A 14624-nucleotide genomic window follows, 5' to 3' on the forward strand; every position below is an offset into this window, starting at 1 on the left:
TATAATTTTGCAAAAACAGCACTGAACTGATGATTTGTTGAGATGTTTCCAATTTAATCAAATACTGACATGTAAGTACACAAAAATAAATCTACTCTAGCTTGGTAGTCAACTTATTTGCTTGGGGTTTTTTTGTTTGTTGGGTTTTTTTTGTGAGAGACTACAAGACTAACACAGGCATGAGACTATACAAATTTCTAAGCAGAGGGTCTGAATCTGGTTAGTTTTTGACATACATCTTGATGAAGGTGAAATCATTAGGGAACTATTTACATGTTAGTAACATGTCATGTTTTTGGTTTCAAGGAAAAATAAGGGCTGAGATTGAGGCTGATGTTCTTCACCCTCCTTTCTACAAAATTTTAAATTGCTCAGTGTGTTTATTTACTCTTTGTGTACTGATATTTTGGAATACCTGCTTATGGTATAGCATGGGTGTGATATGATACAAAGGCTATTATTCTGTAGATTATTTATCCAGTTCTTGTTAAGAAAAAAAAACAACAAAGCAAGAGCTACAAACAGAGCCCTGGCTGTAGTTTTGATGTGTTTGTTGTTTAATGCACAGGGCTTTTTCTTAAATAGGTTTCAAGCTTTATTTTTAAAAGCGCGTGAGAGAAAAAACATACTGGGAGCTAGCAGCATGCCCGTCTGAGAATATGTGTGTTATAGCCAAATGGTCCAAAGAGAAAGAGATCCGGGCATGTCCTGTTGTACAGGGCATTAGTTTGTATCCTATCACAGTCTTCAAATGCAGTTATTAAATATTGGATCGAACCCTTTGTTTTTCCTTGTGTGTTTACCAGTTAGTTTTATGAGGCTTTGAAAGGAATCGTGGTGAATATACTACTCTGCCTGCGTGTACAGAAAGGCTAGTCTTGTGTCCCGCGTGCCTTTATAAGGGACTGAGAATCACACGTGAAAGTGAAAAGCATTAGCTTGTGTGGCAAAAACACAAATGTGTTTTTACACTTCCAGGCAGTGCCAAATTCTACAGTTTGGTTTCCAAATCCTCTTCTTCCCCCGCCCCTCCTATGGTTAGCCTGCTGAATCCTTCTCAAGAGGTCTGCACACAGACCACATGCAGGTGGTCTGGTTTTCAGAGGTGCTGAGAACGTGTTTGACAGTCCTGGCTTTGATATGGCTGAGGGGAGTTTAGATTTTTGGGAGAAAAAAAAAAAAATTCATATTCAGTGATGAAATGAAGAATTGGAAGCCTAAATTTAGGCATCTGAGTTCAGATATTCCGATGTTATGCTTTTTCTTGTTATTACAAGTCCACTTTGATACATAGTGTTGTGATACCTGTGTAAAACCCTAAATCAATATAAATACGTTTATCAGGTGGATGCAGAGAAATGCAACGATGAGGTATAGCAGCAGGGATCAATGCCATGTCCTTCATAGTGACAAACAAAGAAATAAAGCCCATTTTAGAGCTAGTGTTGAAGGTCCCGCACAATGCACAGGGTAAAGTTCTGGAAGCATTATCCAAGCAGATGAATGTTAATTATAGTGTAAGTTGCATATTGCAAACAAAGTTTGTGTCACAAGGAGATGAGATTACACATTTCTTTTTCTGAGGAAAAATAATCATTAGCTATTCTAAACGAGCAGTGCTTTTAAATCTTGTCACAAGACACAGGTATTGCTGAGCGAAGGTTTGTCTTCAGAATGCACTTCAGGTTTTGTGTCGATGCTCACTTTGTCTCTAGCGTTCTTTGTTCCTCATTTTATTTTATTGCTCATTTAGGGGCAAACATGGAAGGTGGGGAGACAATTGCCTGGTTTTTCCTGCAGTGGAAAATAAGTGTTGTTTAATAAACCCGAACAACAGCTGGGCGTAAGGCAGGAACAGGTCCACAGAAATGGAACAAAAAGGAGGGGGAGAGACACACGCAGTGAAGTAAGGAAGTGTAATGAGAAAAAACATTATAAAGAATGTCTGATTGAAAGAATCAGTTTGCGGATGTGTCCTGTGACCTTACAGCACAAAGCAAGCTGTCTCTTTTGGTTGTTCTTGTTTCCAGTAACCATAAAGGCTTTCAGAGAAGACCAGTGCAGTTTGTGTACAAAAGAAAATGTCGTAGTATCTCATCCCAGCTGAGAAATTGGTGAATACAGTAAGTTACCAGGTTCCCTGCTTCGGAACCTTCAGTGACTTCGAATAACTCTCCGTGATGAAAGGAGTGCATTCTCACGTTTCCTCAGACTTTCCGAGGACCAGATTAGGTGTACATGCCTCTGATGTACTTGCTTTCACTTGAAAATAATAGTGATGGCTTTGCCTTGGATGGACATGCCCGCTGGGTCATATTGTGATTCCGCAGATTTATACTGGTGGGGTTTTTGTTCGTTGTTTAAAGCAGTTCATGTGAAATACTGTAGTGAGTTTTCAAGAGTATTAAGTACATCTTTATGGAAAAAGGAGTCTCCAGGGCAGTTCCAGAATGTTCTTTTTTTGGTTTAAGTGAGGGCTTTATGTTCTCTTCTAAAATGGAAGCAAAGGTATGTATAATTACATAGCTTCTGTAGAATATATTTCTAAAGCAGATTTTAATAGTCGTGGCTAACTGGCTCTTAAGACACCCATGCTGGCCTGTGAAGGTGTTTCAGATGGCTAGAAGAATTTACAAGATAGTAGTTTGCTTTTTCAGCCATTTTTCATACGTTTGAGTTTCTAGTTGGGAAGGGCGGCGAGCTGGCGCTCCTTTTGCAGCAGCCTCTGCCGCTGGACACTGGAGGCAGCAGCACGGCAAACCTTCTCCAACGGTCTTGTTCCTCTGGTCAGCCCTGACCCGGAGCAACTCCGTTAAAGGGAAAGATGGGAGCGTGTTCCTGACCTCTGTTCGATGGCTTAGAACTAGATCTCCTAACTAGACTGTTATTTGGATCACCCAGTTTTGGTGATGGTTGTTTAGGTGGAGGCTTATTAACTACTTCAAGTAAAAATTGAAATACTGAATTAGTCTTAGAGAGCAAGTATTTGAAACTCCCGGAGTGTGTTTCCTTACCGTTTTATTTGTTAGAGAATATTATAATTTATGCATTACCGATATGACTGCTGCTTTTAAATGTTATTTGTGATGAGAAATACCCTGTATCGTAGAGTATCTACAGCGCTTGTGTCTTTCCACACTAGCGCAGCTGTTCTGACCCGGTGTATATTCAAGACTTTTGCCATTATTGCTGTTTACGGGCTGTACCTGCACGTATCTAGTTGTGCAAAGGTCTGAGGAGGTATCTTGCGTGGACATGCTTCACAGAGATGGCAGAGGAATATTGCTAAATCAGGTATTGAGTTTGTTTGGTTTTGATTACCATTCAGCTTAATACTTTAACTGTTTTGGTTTTGTAGCACTTGCATTTAGTAATGAGGTAAAAATAGGCCAGAAATAAATATCTTTGTAGAAACTAAATATGCTGAGGATATAGTGCCCTTGCAATGACTGTAAAATACTTACATTGTGTGTAAATTATTTTGCAAAGAAAGCAGTAACTATCCTTGTCAAGTCTGCTGATAACAAATTTCCCAGGATAGCTGGTCTTTGGCTATAATATACCAGGTACAGCTTTGAGTAGCTAATCATAATAATACAGTATGCAACAAAAATGTCAATATTTTGCATTGCAAAGTGTATTTGATGGGAGTAACTAAATGGGAGTTTGAGAGAGCAGGAGTTCCTAGGACACCAGTGCATGGCAAGAGTCAAACGTGACAGGCTAATGTAGAGCTCCTTGGAGTCATTTGATGAAGTGAATAAAAATTTCTCTGCAGAAAAGAAAATGAGTGTGCCATCACATTGGTCATTGCTGATGGATTTCATCAACACAAAGAGGTTCAGTAAAGGTTAATAGGAGTGTGTAATGTGGTGTAACACAAACTCCCAATTATCAAGGAGTTCTCTAATGTCAAGGTGAGGAGAAATATGCCGTTGTGACTCATCTTTCCGTACAGATCAGCCTGAACTTAACGTGGTTATCTGTGGTCTATTGGGCAGGGCACTGGCAGAGGAACCAAGAGAGCTTGTTCTCTTTGTAGTCGTGAACTGCTGTGTGACATTGGACATGTCACTGAATTCATCTATGTATCAATATCCTCACGTACAGAATGGAGATTATCATATATATTCCTTTTATAAAGTCTTTGGAGCTCTATGGACGGAAAAATTCTATACCGGCTCTGAAATAAAATAATTTTGTTTATAAATGCTCACCAGCCATCAACAACAAAATAAACCCAGCTCTTCATATTGCTTATTTTGTTAAGGCCTTTAAAGTTGCTCCACTGAATGCATTTTAGACTACGGAGGACCAGCTCACAACAACATAATGGCGGCACTCTAGAAACCCCACACCATCATAGGGTCAATGTGACAACGGGAAAACACAAAATCTTTTACTAAAGAGAGATTCACCGATGAGTCTGCCAGAGGAGTGCACCATCTGTATTTGGTATCTCTGCTGTGGTGGTGCCAGCTGAGCACCCTTCTGCTCAGTGGAGAAGCTCAGTTTCCCACTCACATGTAATTCTGGAGGCTGCTTTTTATTTGGCTTCAAATTCAGGTTTATTACGACAGTGTGTATATAATTAGCGACCCCTCACTTCTGATGAAGCATGTAGAGGCTGTGCAGGATATCTTTAAGTCTTCTGCTGGGAATTACTCTAGCACCTCTCGCGTGCAGAAGGGACGTGTGCTGCTGTGGTAGGGCACCACAAGAACTTAAGCCACATAGGGTCTGAACTTTCGCGGTTTGCGTCCCATCAATTTGAATGTGGATATTATTGTTTTAAAATAATATTGTCTTATAAAGTGCTGTGATTGATTTTCCATGTCAAGAGCAATTTATATTCTTAGTTTTGATTCAAAAGCTCAGAGCCATGTGTTGGTAATAGTGGGAGGCCTTGCTCCGTGCGTAGTTTCTTTAATTTCAACAGGACTGTTAATGGTGTAAGCTGTCAGTTTGCTCCACATAGATTTAGGTTAGGGCTTTATAATTTAAAACGATAAAACCCTATAAAGTGTAAAAAGGAATAGGTGTTTTGCACCCTGAATAAATGCCGTTTGTTTTAAATTTTGTGCAGTAGTGTTAAAAACATATAAATAAAAAGCTATTATACAATGAGAAGTGCATAAAAATGAATGTGAGCTTTATTTTTAGATTGCAATGAATAGATTAGTGAAAGAAAAAACTTTTTTCTTGGTACATGAAAATGTAGTAGACTATCAGCCTTCTGATCCCTACGCTCTAGAAGAACCTCACCTAAAAATCCAAGTTTGCTTTGGGTAGGAAAGTCAATATTGAAGAATTCCATGGGTTTAGGGGTTAAGAACTGACTGAGACAGGACTCTGTTTAAGACTGACATAGCTTTTGACTCCGTAAATAAAGAAACCACATCGAGCTGCCAATTGTATTAGCTGTAAGCTCTTTGTAGCCTTGCGGACTCATTCATCGATTACATTTGATTGTCAGGACATCTCAAATATAGAATTAAAATATTTCCAGTAAGCTAATTGGCTCCCGTGGCGCTTCAGACCAGCACTTGTGCAGTGGAGGGAGTCCCTGTGCGGACTTACGTGGCAGAGTGTCTGAAGTATGTTCAAACAGTTCAAGCAATGCCTAGCCCAGCCCTTCTGCTGGGCAATAGTAGTAATTGAAATCAAAAGTTGGTGGTTTAATCAAAAGTGTGTGTTCCAGTAATCTTGTTTTACGTTGCACTTGAACATCTGAAAGTGGTTTTAATCTGGAGGTTTTGGGGTGGTGGTTTGTTGCGTGGCGTTTTTTTTGGGGTTTTTTTTTTTTTTGTTTTGTTTTCAAATGGCATGGACTAAACTTTTTTTTTTAAAAGATTGATTTGGAGAGATTGAATGGATAAGTCAACTTTCATTTGCATGCTGCCTCTACTTTTTCATTATAAAACAAAAAATGTATGCGTGCATATATATTTATTTAACTTATTTAACATGTATGTGACAAACCCACTCTCAAATAGCAACATTAGTAAAGTACATACAACAACGTAAACTGCAGCTGTGAACACACCTCAGAGGCATACATCAATTCCTAACAGGCAACACAAACCGACAGATTACTTTTAAAGGATTATTATAACATTCCTGTTGAGTGAGTAAATTTCTTTAAGCTGGATGGTTGTGATGTTTATTGCTCTGAAAATCCTGGGGAGTGGGAAGAATTTTCATTGTAATGGTTGTATTGCTCTGCTCATGTACACAGCACCCGCGGGCTTGTTGAAAGGCTGAGACCAAGAACTGTTTACGCACTTGTAAGTAACTCAAAATACTTTTATATACAGCATAAAGGCAATTATCTTGATTTTGGTAAGAGTTAATAGATACAAATACGAATAGGAAAACAAAGATCATGCCCCTCTTTGGAGAAAAACTGTAGCTGACATGGCACCTTTCTGAAGCTGTCTTGCTTGAAGAGGGTGGGTTTTCTTTCCTCTCTTGGTCACTCAAACTATGTGGGTTTTGGTGTGCTGGTTTTATTTGTTTGGTTTTTTTTTAATTTGGGGGGTTTTTTTCTGATTTTTTTTTTTTGTTGCTGCTGTTTTTGGTTTTTATTTGGATTTTTTTGGTGTGGGTTTTTTGTGTGTGTCTTGGTGTTTCAGTGCCAAATACTTGGACTGCACTAAATGCTTCAGACCTGAGTTTTGTGTAGATTGTTTTCTGGTAGGTTATTTCTAGATGATCAGTTATCATGCAAGAAATAAGCCCCACGCCTAAATCCATGAACAGTGTTAAGAGTTCTGACAGTGAATTACTGTCTGTCTGTCCCTGACGCTTGGGTGAAATGGTCTGGCAAAACAGATACTGAAGAAATAATGTATTTTTGTGTGCGTTCTCAAATGATAAATGTTCTTGTCGTCTTAACAAATGCTGATTTTCGCAAGCAGAAAGAATCAGCGCTTCAGGTATTTTTTATTTTTTTAATAATGCAGCAAATCAGAATTTCTATCTGCTCGATCTTCTAGACAATTGGAAGTTCCACTTATCTAAAGAAAAGTCTAGCTGTGACTAAATTTTCATACCCTTTTGTTATGCAAGTCAATAATTTATAGCAAAGTTAAGGCTGTTTTCTCTCCTTTTAATAACAGTACAAGTGTATTACTGGGTATGTTACAAATGTTGATATTTTTTCAGTATCTCTTACTGGAATAAAATTATAGAATATTGAAAAAAAAAGTGGGGGTTTAATTTTTTTTTTTTCCAATAAAGTAACAAACCAAAAAACTTTATCATCAACTTCATATTTTTTGGAGTGGAGGGAAATGGCTATTCAAATCATCGCTTGGAATATCCAGTCAGAGTAACAGTACTACAAGACACTTTGCAAGTCCGGGAATTATAAAGGACACTTGGCCCATAAATTAGGTTTTTTCACCACTGTCTGTGATAACATTTTGCTTAATTGCAGCCCTAGTGGCACATTGCTGTTTTCTCAAGGTTACATTAAAAGAAAAGACATAATTTCATTCAAAAACTATTTCAAATTTATTTTGAAAGAACTATGTCTTTACTGTTTTAGCTAATTTATTTAAATTAGAAACCAATTTAGTATGTAAAATCTAGTGATAGGGAAATGCTGAGAGCCTGGAGGTCAGACAGCCTCTGCAGTGAAAGGAAGAGAATCTGTTATCAGTGATGTCCTTTGTTACAGTTTTATTGCATTTTTGTTTTTTCCCTGTCTGCTGTGATTCAGGTTTCTTGCATTGACAGTTATTATAAAATCAGCTGCTTTCTAGATGGAATCTGAATTCCAGCCTCACGCACGTTGAGTACTACGAGAAGGTGCACAGACACGCACAGATTAAGTTGGCACCTCTTCCCTCCAGACACAATCACTGGAGCACAAGGATACTAAAAACAGCTGGTGTTTTTTCCAACCACATAATTTCTCCTGTTTTGGAACCTTCCACTAGTGGCTGAAAAAATAATAGAAGTATTTTTATGGCAATGAAATACCGAATGTAAAATACATATTATGTAAACCTCTTATTACGTAAACCTCTGGGTTGCCAAGGTTTTCCAGATCAATTGAGCACTCCTAGGTTGTTGCAAATGTTCTTGAAGGTTTCCATCGATTGACTAGACGTGCCCCGCCAGATGTGTGGTCTTTTCAAATGCAATTTAAATAATATCTTCTGTTTCCTCTGTTTGTTTTTTTTAAACGTTGGCACTTTGGCATTTAAGTTAGGAATAAATGAACGTAGTATTATGAACTAGCATAATTACAAAATCATAAATCATTAATTAAGAAATCGTTCCCATCTATTTTGAGTCATCATTAATTTTCAAAAGCACCAGTTAGTCAAAAATGAGAAGGGTGACTTTTTAAGATGTTCTCACAACAGCCTAATAGACTGTATGGTATGACTCTCTGTGCCTAGACGGTTTGTCGACTTCAGCCGTACCATCCAGTTCTCAGAGAAACGCAGTGAATAATCTCCTGGTTTTCTTCACTTGATGGCAAAGCTTAAATCGATAAATCTGATGACCTGAAAAGAGTCTCTTGAAGTGATGCATTTTAGAGCACTTTCTAAGAACTCAAAGGTCAAGTCTGAAGGAAACCATTTTTATCAGAACTTGATATGTTGAACATGATCTGTGCAGCTTGGAACACGCGATTCAATTTTGTACGTGATCTGTTGGCATAACAAATATGATAGTCGTTCATGACACTGCATTTTATTTCATCTGTTGTAAATTCTCCAAAGCTTCAAATCCTGTGGGATGTGAACAGACTTTGACATCGTTAATTAACTGGGAATGTTTTCAATTTACTTTTAATTTACTACATTTTATCACAGTTAGTATTTGTTACAATAACATTTACCTCTCTGTTGTCTACTGTGTTCTTGTATTTTCTCCAGTAAATAAAACACATAATTTTCTGTTTTAGACAGATAACCGTGCTGTCCTAAATTAATTTTTTCAGAGTGGAGAGTAGTGAGTTTAGTAATGGCGTAAATGGACTTGAAGAGTTGAAATCAGAACTCTGCTTATGACATTTAAATGCAGACCAAAAAGGGGAAAAAAATATCTTGCCTCCAGGGAGCAAAAGGCAGGTGGTCTGCTTGAGGGTTCTTAGATTACTCAGTCTAATGTTAAAATCTCAGCTAGAATAAAGCCTCATAACGGGTAATAGTGTGGAAAAAAATGAAATTATTACTGAAATGGGAAAATCACAGAATATAAGTTTAGCGTCCTACGTATTTACCGGCAACTTTGTATATTTTAATGTTCTTATGTAATTGTCTGCAAATGATGTTTTATCAAATACTATTTGCCTATCAAAATATTCACACAAGTTTTTACAGAGAAGTATAAAGATTAAAGGAATTCCAAAATGTCACTTTGCCTTGAAAATTAGTTTTGTCAGGAGAAATGGGTACAATATGTGGAGACATTCGCTTACAATAGAGTCCGTCCTTCCATCGTCAGCCAGGACGTGGCTGGTCCTGACTCTGTCACTGTTCTGATGTTTTCAGTGTTCATCCAGGTGCTTTGAGCCAGTGTTTTTGATGCTGTTATTCTTTCTTTTCTCTCTGGAGTTATATGAGGTTTGGACATAATTGTAATTCCATAGGCAAATTTTATTGATAAATCTTTTTAATAATACCAGCTCATTTTATTGACTTAGAGTACAGACTATAGGGGAATGATACGGGGAAGAGGAATGTTCTCGGTACTAAATGTTTTGAAGATTGACTCCAAAGAATATTATGCTTTTTTTTTTTTGGTATATGATATTCTTAGAAGCTTCATTGTAAACACTGATAAAGAAAAAATGTAGAAAATAGAGGATAAAAATTGTTTTGAATATATTTTTAGTGCTTAGGCAGTCTGAGAGTTATTCACACTGTGAAAGGAGACCATAAGCTCATCCATATTGTATAAAGGATACTCTCCAGCTTGTGTTTAGATAGACTCATGTTTATGTAGTTTATTTAGGGTTTTATTTGCATGGAAAGCTAAGAATGTCTAGATAAGTTTGTAGTATAAGTATTCGTAATGTAAGCATTGTATAAAGCTCGTGAAATAGACAGCTACGAGTTCAGTGAGGAGGAGGAGGAGGAGTCTAGGTTGCTAAGGCGCAGTGGGTCGCCAAGCATATCACTGGTTTTAAATCCTCATATCCCATCCAAAAATCATTTTTTACTACTTTTTTTTGGCTGTTGTTCAGTTGCGGGGAGGGCTAATTTAAACATTGTGAAGGGGAATTATCGTTTTCCTACAGGGCACAAGATAAATATTTCTGTTATTTTCTTAATGGAGTTCTGGTTCTAACCCAATTGTTCTATTCACTGTTGACTGCATCTTGGCACAAAGCAGCCTTCTGTCACATGAATAAACATCAAATAAATGAAGAATGTCAGCAAAAGTGTAATATGAAACTAATAATTAGTTGTCAAAATTTCAGCTTGTTCACTCTGAATAACTTTTCCCTAATTCTTTTTTCATTTGTTTTCTTCCAGAAATACAAAGAATATGAGAAGGATGTTGCAATAGAAGAAATTGATGGCCTCCAGCTTGTGAAAAAGTTAGCAAAGAATATGGAAGAGATGTTTCATAAAAAGTCTGAAGCTGTACGGGTAAGCAGCAGATCAATCTGCTGTTTCATTCTGTGATGTAAAACTAAATATATAATTTAGGCTCTGCTCTGAAGGCTGTACTAGCGATTGAGGGTGCTGAAATGGAAATGCTAAAGCGTTCAGAAGTATTTTAGGATCAGTATTAAAAAGAATAGATCTAAATTATTTACACCGTCAGTGGATAAATGCGAGAGAGTGTAACTAGGTTTGGACAACAGTTTCCCATATGAGTTTGTAAGGTATCACTCGTACTCGGTAAAACATGACTACGTGTGGTTGTGCATTAAAAGGTTCGATTTCAAAATGTCAAGCCAAAGCGACTTAATTTCACTGGTCGCTGTTATAAAAATAGTAGTGCAGGGAGTCTTCTGAGTTTAATAACCGTCCTTTAGTTCAAAACCAGAAGATGATGAGATGTCTCAAATGGGACTAAATGCCAGATTCCTCTAGCTGTGGTAAGTACTACAGCACTCTAAAGGCAATTCATTAGTGATCATTAAGTAGCTATACTGAGCTTTCTGTACATCAGTAGGTTTTGGGGCTTGGGTTTTGTGTTTGGGGTTTTTTTGTTTGGTTGGTTGGTTTTTGTTTTGTTTTTTTTTTTTTTTTTAATCTCCATTCTGATCCTTCTTTGTCCATAAAAAAATCTAGGTTTACCATAAAAAAAAAAAAAATTCTGAATACTATGTTTTACTATATCAAATAGAAGTTCATTGTAACATGTATGTGCTAAAGAATAACAGGTGTTCCTGTTGTAGTTTTCATTTTGTGTTATTCTTTGCTAGAAATTTAGGAGACTGCCTGTAACAGTAGTTCCTGTTGCATCACCCGTGTCAGCAGAATAACAGGACAATGTGGTGATTCTGTTTGCCACCTGCTGCTCTATTTCAGCCAGATTTGTCTGCTCAGTGGAGTTGAAGGTCTTTGTCTTGACTGTGAAGCTTAAGGCATCGGCCAAGGAGAGGGACTCCATTTGTGTAACTGTACATACAATTTCGCCTTCAGCCTTTTATTTTCTGTTATGGTGCAAAAGGGAGGAAGGAATTTGGCTATGTTTTAGAGGTTGAATTTTCTGGGCTGGCAGCAAAGTAAAACATATTTCAGCTTGCAAACTGAGCACACTTGGCAGGGAAGTAGAGAAAGACAATAAACATGGAACCCCGCAATGCTATTTTTACAGTCTGTTTTTCAGAGAAAAACTGCACTTTAAGATGTGTGCAACAGCTTCTAGAAGCCTGCAGAATATTGGCTCTGGGGGAGGTTGTTTTCCTTGCTCCTTAGCAGAGAAAACTGCTGCCCTGAGACCATAACGATGTGAAAAACCCATTCGTTGAGCAGCACTTGTTTAGAGCGAGGAGTGACCGGCAAGCTGCACGCGCGGGGAGCGGAGCTCTGTTCTGTCAGTGGAGTGCTTTTGGGGAGGAGCAGTTTGTCTCTCGATTAGAGCTGCGAGTGAATGTTTTCTAATGTTTGTGAGTGTTCAGAACTGGTTTGGTCTCTTCATACAGATAGCGTTTTTGTCTAAGGTGGAAAAAAACATAGGACCAATATAGGCCACCGCGCTCTGAGTGAAAATAAAACCAAATTCTGTGAAATTAAACTCTGTGTATAGTATTGTGTGAAAGCGTTTTAGTGCTGGAAAAACTGACTGAAATCCAGAGCCTCCTTTGGAAGGTTTCAGTCTTTGGAAAGGAAGCTAGAATCTTGGTTTGGACAGGGTCACTTACTTTAAAAAATTATTTGTTTAGTGTACCTTCCAATAAAGTTATTCTTTTTTGCACAATTACACGATGTGGTCAATCTTGGTTGCTGGAGATGCATTGCAGAGAAGCAGTCAATCTCCCTTTTAAGTTCTGGCAGTGAGTAGTGCTCAATATTTTATGTTCTGGTAAGTACAAAATCCTTTGGTACGGTGCACGTTTTACACGAGTTCCATCTTTGGTACATCATAGCTGCTTTTCTTCTCATATCTGTAGAGGCAAGATAGGAGTTACAAACTCCACACTGAGACAAAGTAATACTGCATCCCCTTGCCGCTAAAATAATAGAACTTTGACATAAGCTTTTGGTGGCAACTTGTAGGAAGAGCACTGAAACTTAGCTTTCAAGTAATATTTTTAGATTTTTAGATATGCTGGTGGTAATATTAGGGTCAGTACTAAATGAAGAGTACCTTACAACATCTCTCAGCCCTAGAAATATTGGGGCAGCCATTGCAAGGGTTCAAATCCAAGCGCTCAGAAAACACGTTCCAGTGTTATCACAAATTGTTGCCCTGCATTGCTCATTGAGTTAGCTTCAAGTAGACATCAAAATCCATGGTTTAATTTAAAATACTTTTTAGATAAAGCATTGTAATCGACATACTTTTTTCAGGTTCTTGCACGTGTAGCAATCTGTGACAACTATTCAGAAAGCTAGAGTATGTAAGACATTTAATTTGTAGAAAAGGCCAAGAGGAAAGACCTGTAAGTATAGGAACAGGAAAGGCCTTCAGTTTTCTTGTTTTGCTTTATGCTTTCAAACACATTAACTTGTTCGAAGCTACTAATCACGTTTGAACTCTCTTCTCCCTCCTCCCCCTTTATAGTCTGGTTGAATTTTTATCTTTTCTGTCTCATCACTTTTCATAGTGATTAGTTGGTTCAGTGTGATTTTTATCATATTCATCCCCTGTTTGAATTACCCTTCAGTATGCAATTATCCTATCACAGAATGTCCTATTTTTGTGCTGTCAGATACATAAAATAAATGGAAAACTGAAAGTGCTAAACCAATTATATAACCTTTTGTCATCTACTTGCTGATGGAAACCCTCGCAAGCGACGTCCCCCCCACAGTGTTCACTATTTACCTTAGATTTGTGGCAGTACAGGATATTCCTTTTAACCATTCCCTTCCTAATACAGCCCTACTTGATCGAATTTCAGAGAGGCAACTTCAGATTTTATTTTAAATTATTTGTGACATGATTTAAGTTAAAACCACTGAAGGGTAGTTCTGATTCAATGTCGCTGATGCTTTGTTTGTAGCTGTGACGAATGCAGATGTATCCCTTTACCTTTAGGACTACGGCATTTGAGTGGGGAAAAATCTGATTGCCCATGAGGTGGGATAAGTGGAAATGTTTCCTCCGTTATTCAGCAGTGGGTTTAATTTTACAGCCAAACCCAAATAATCCCTTTGAGAGCCTCGCGTAGTCCGCTTTCACTTGTGGTATTGCTTCAGTTGCTTTTCCTGGACTTTTAGTGATTTCACTCATGGGAAATGTGCTTGATCAGTCTTAATTTAAAGTTAGCTGTGATAATTTTTTTTTTTTTAATTAGAAGGTTTTATGATACTTCAGTGACTTCACTCATTTGAAAATCAAGAGAACAGAGCACCATGACATAATGCTCAGTAACACATGACTACTGCAACAAACCTGATAGTTAAAAAGGGGTGGAATTAAACCTCTTCGTTTGGTGCTTTTACGTTTCCTGGTTAATGGTGTAATAGGAAAAAATAAAAGGGGGACAGAAGGAAGTGAAAAATAAAGCAAAATGAAAGATAGATAAGTTGTTAGTCAAAAAGCTAATATTAAACTTTAGCTATGCAGTTAAATTTCTATTTTTATCAGTGTTTCTTTGCAAGTAAGGAGAATCCTGTAAAAATGATTGTTGATTTCCTTGTAAGATGGCAAATCAAGTGTTAGGGATTATTTTTCTTTAAGGCAACTACCATTGCTGCAGCGGAAAATGCAAATAAATGGTATTTCTTTTTATTAACTTTTCCCACTGTCGCTACCTGGTGTTCATTGTGAAGCTGATTCTCGTTATAACAGTACTGTGAAAAGTAATTGCTGTTGTACAGTAATTCAATTCCAGTGCATTCATGCATCAGTAAGCCAGTGAGGTTTATCTAGAGAAACCTGGGACTTTAAAGCTTTTTATCATGAAATTCCACATGCAGACAAACGTTCTTCCAATGAGTGGAATATCAGCATTTACATTTAACAACCATTTG

The 14624-nt window shown here is 37.6% G+C and overlaps 1 protein-coding gene across 1 annotated transcript in view; it reads left to right on the forward strand.

The window, feature by feature from the left end:
- The window catches only part of CACNA2D3 (calcium voltage-gated channel auxiliary subunit alpha2delta 3), a 457404-nt gene that overhangs the window by 83600 nt on the left and 359180 nt on the right, over positions 1–14624 (forward strand). The window contains exon 3 of the mRNA XM_054215897.1: positions 10503–10619. Within this exon, the coding sequence (XP_054071872.1) occupies positions 10503–10619 (117 nt within the window). The remainder of the gene's footprint in view (positions 1–10502; positions 10620–14624) is intronic.

This window comes from Rissa tridactyla, chromosome 10, assembly GCF_028500815.1.
Source record: "Rissa tridactyla isolate bRisTri1 chromosome 10, bRisTri1.patW.cur.20221130, whole genome shotgun sequence".
In the NCBI taxonomy this organism is placed as follows: Eukaryota; Metazoa; Chordata; class Aves; order Charadriiformes; family Laridae; genus Rissa; species Rissa tridactyla.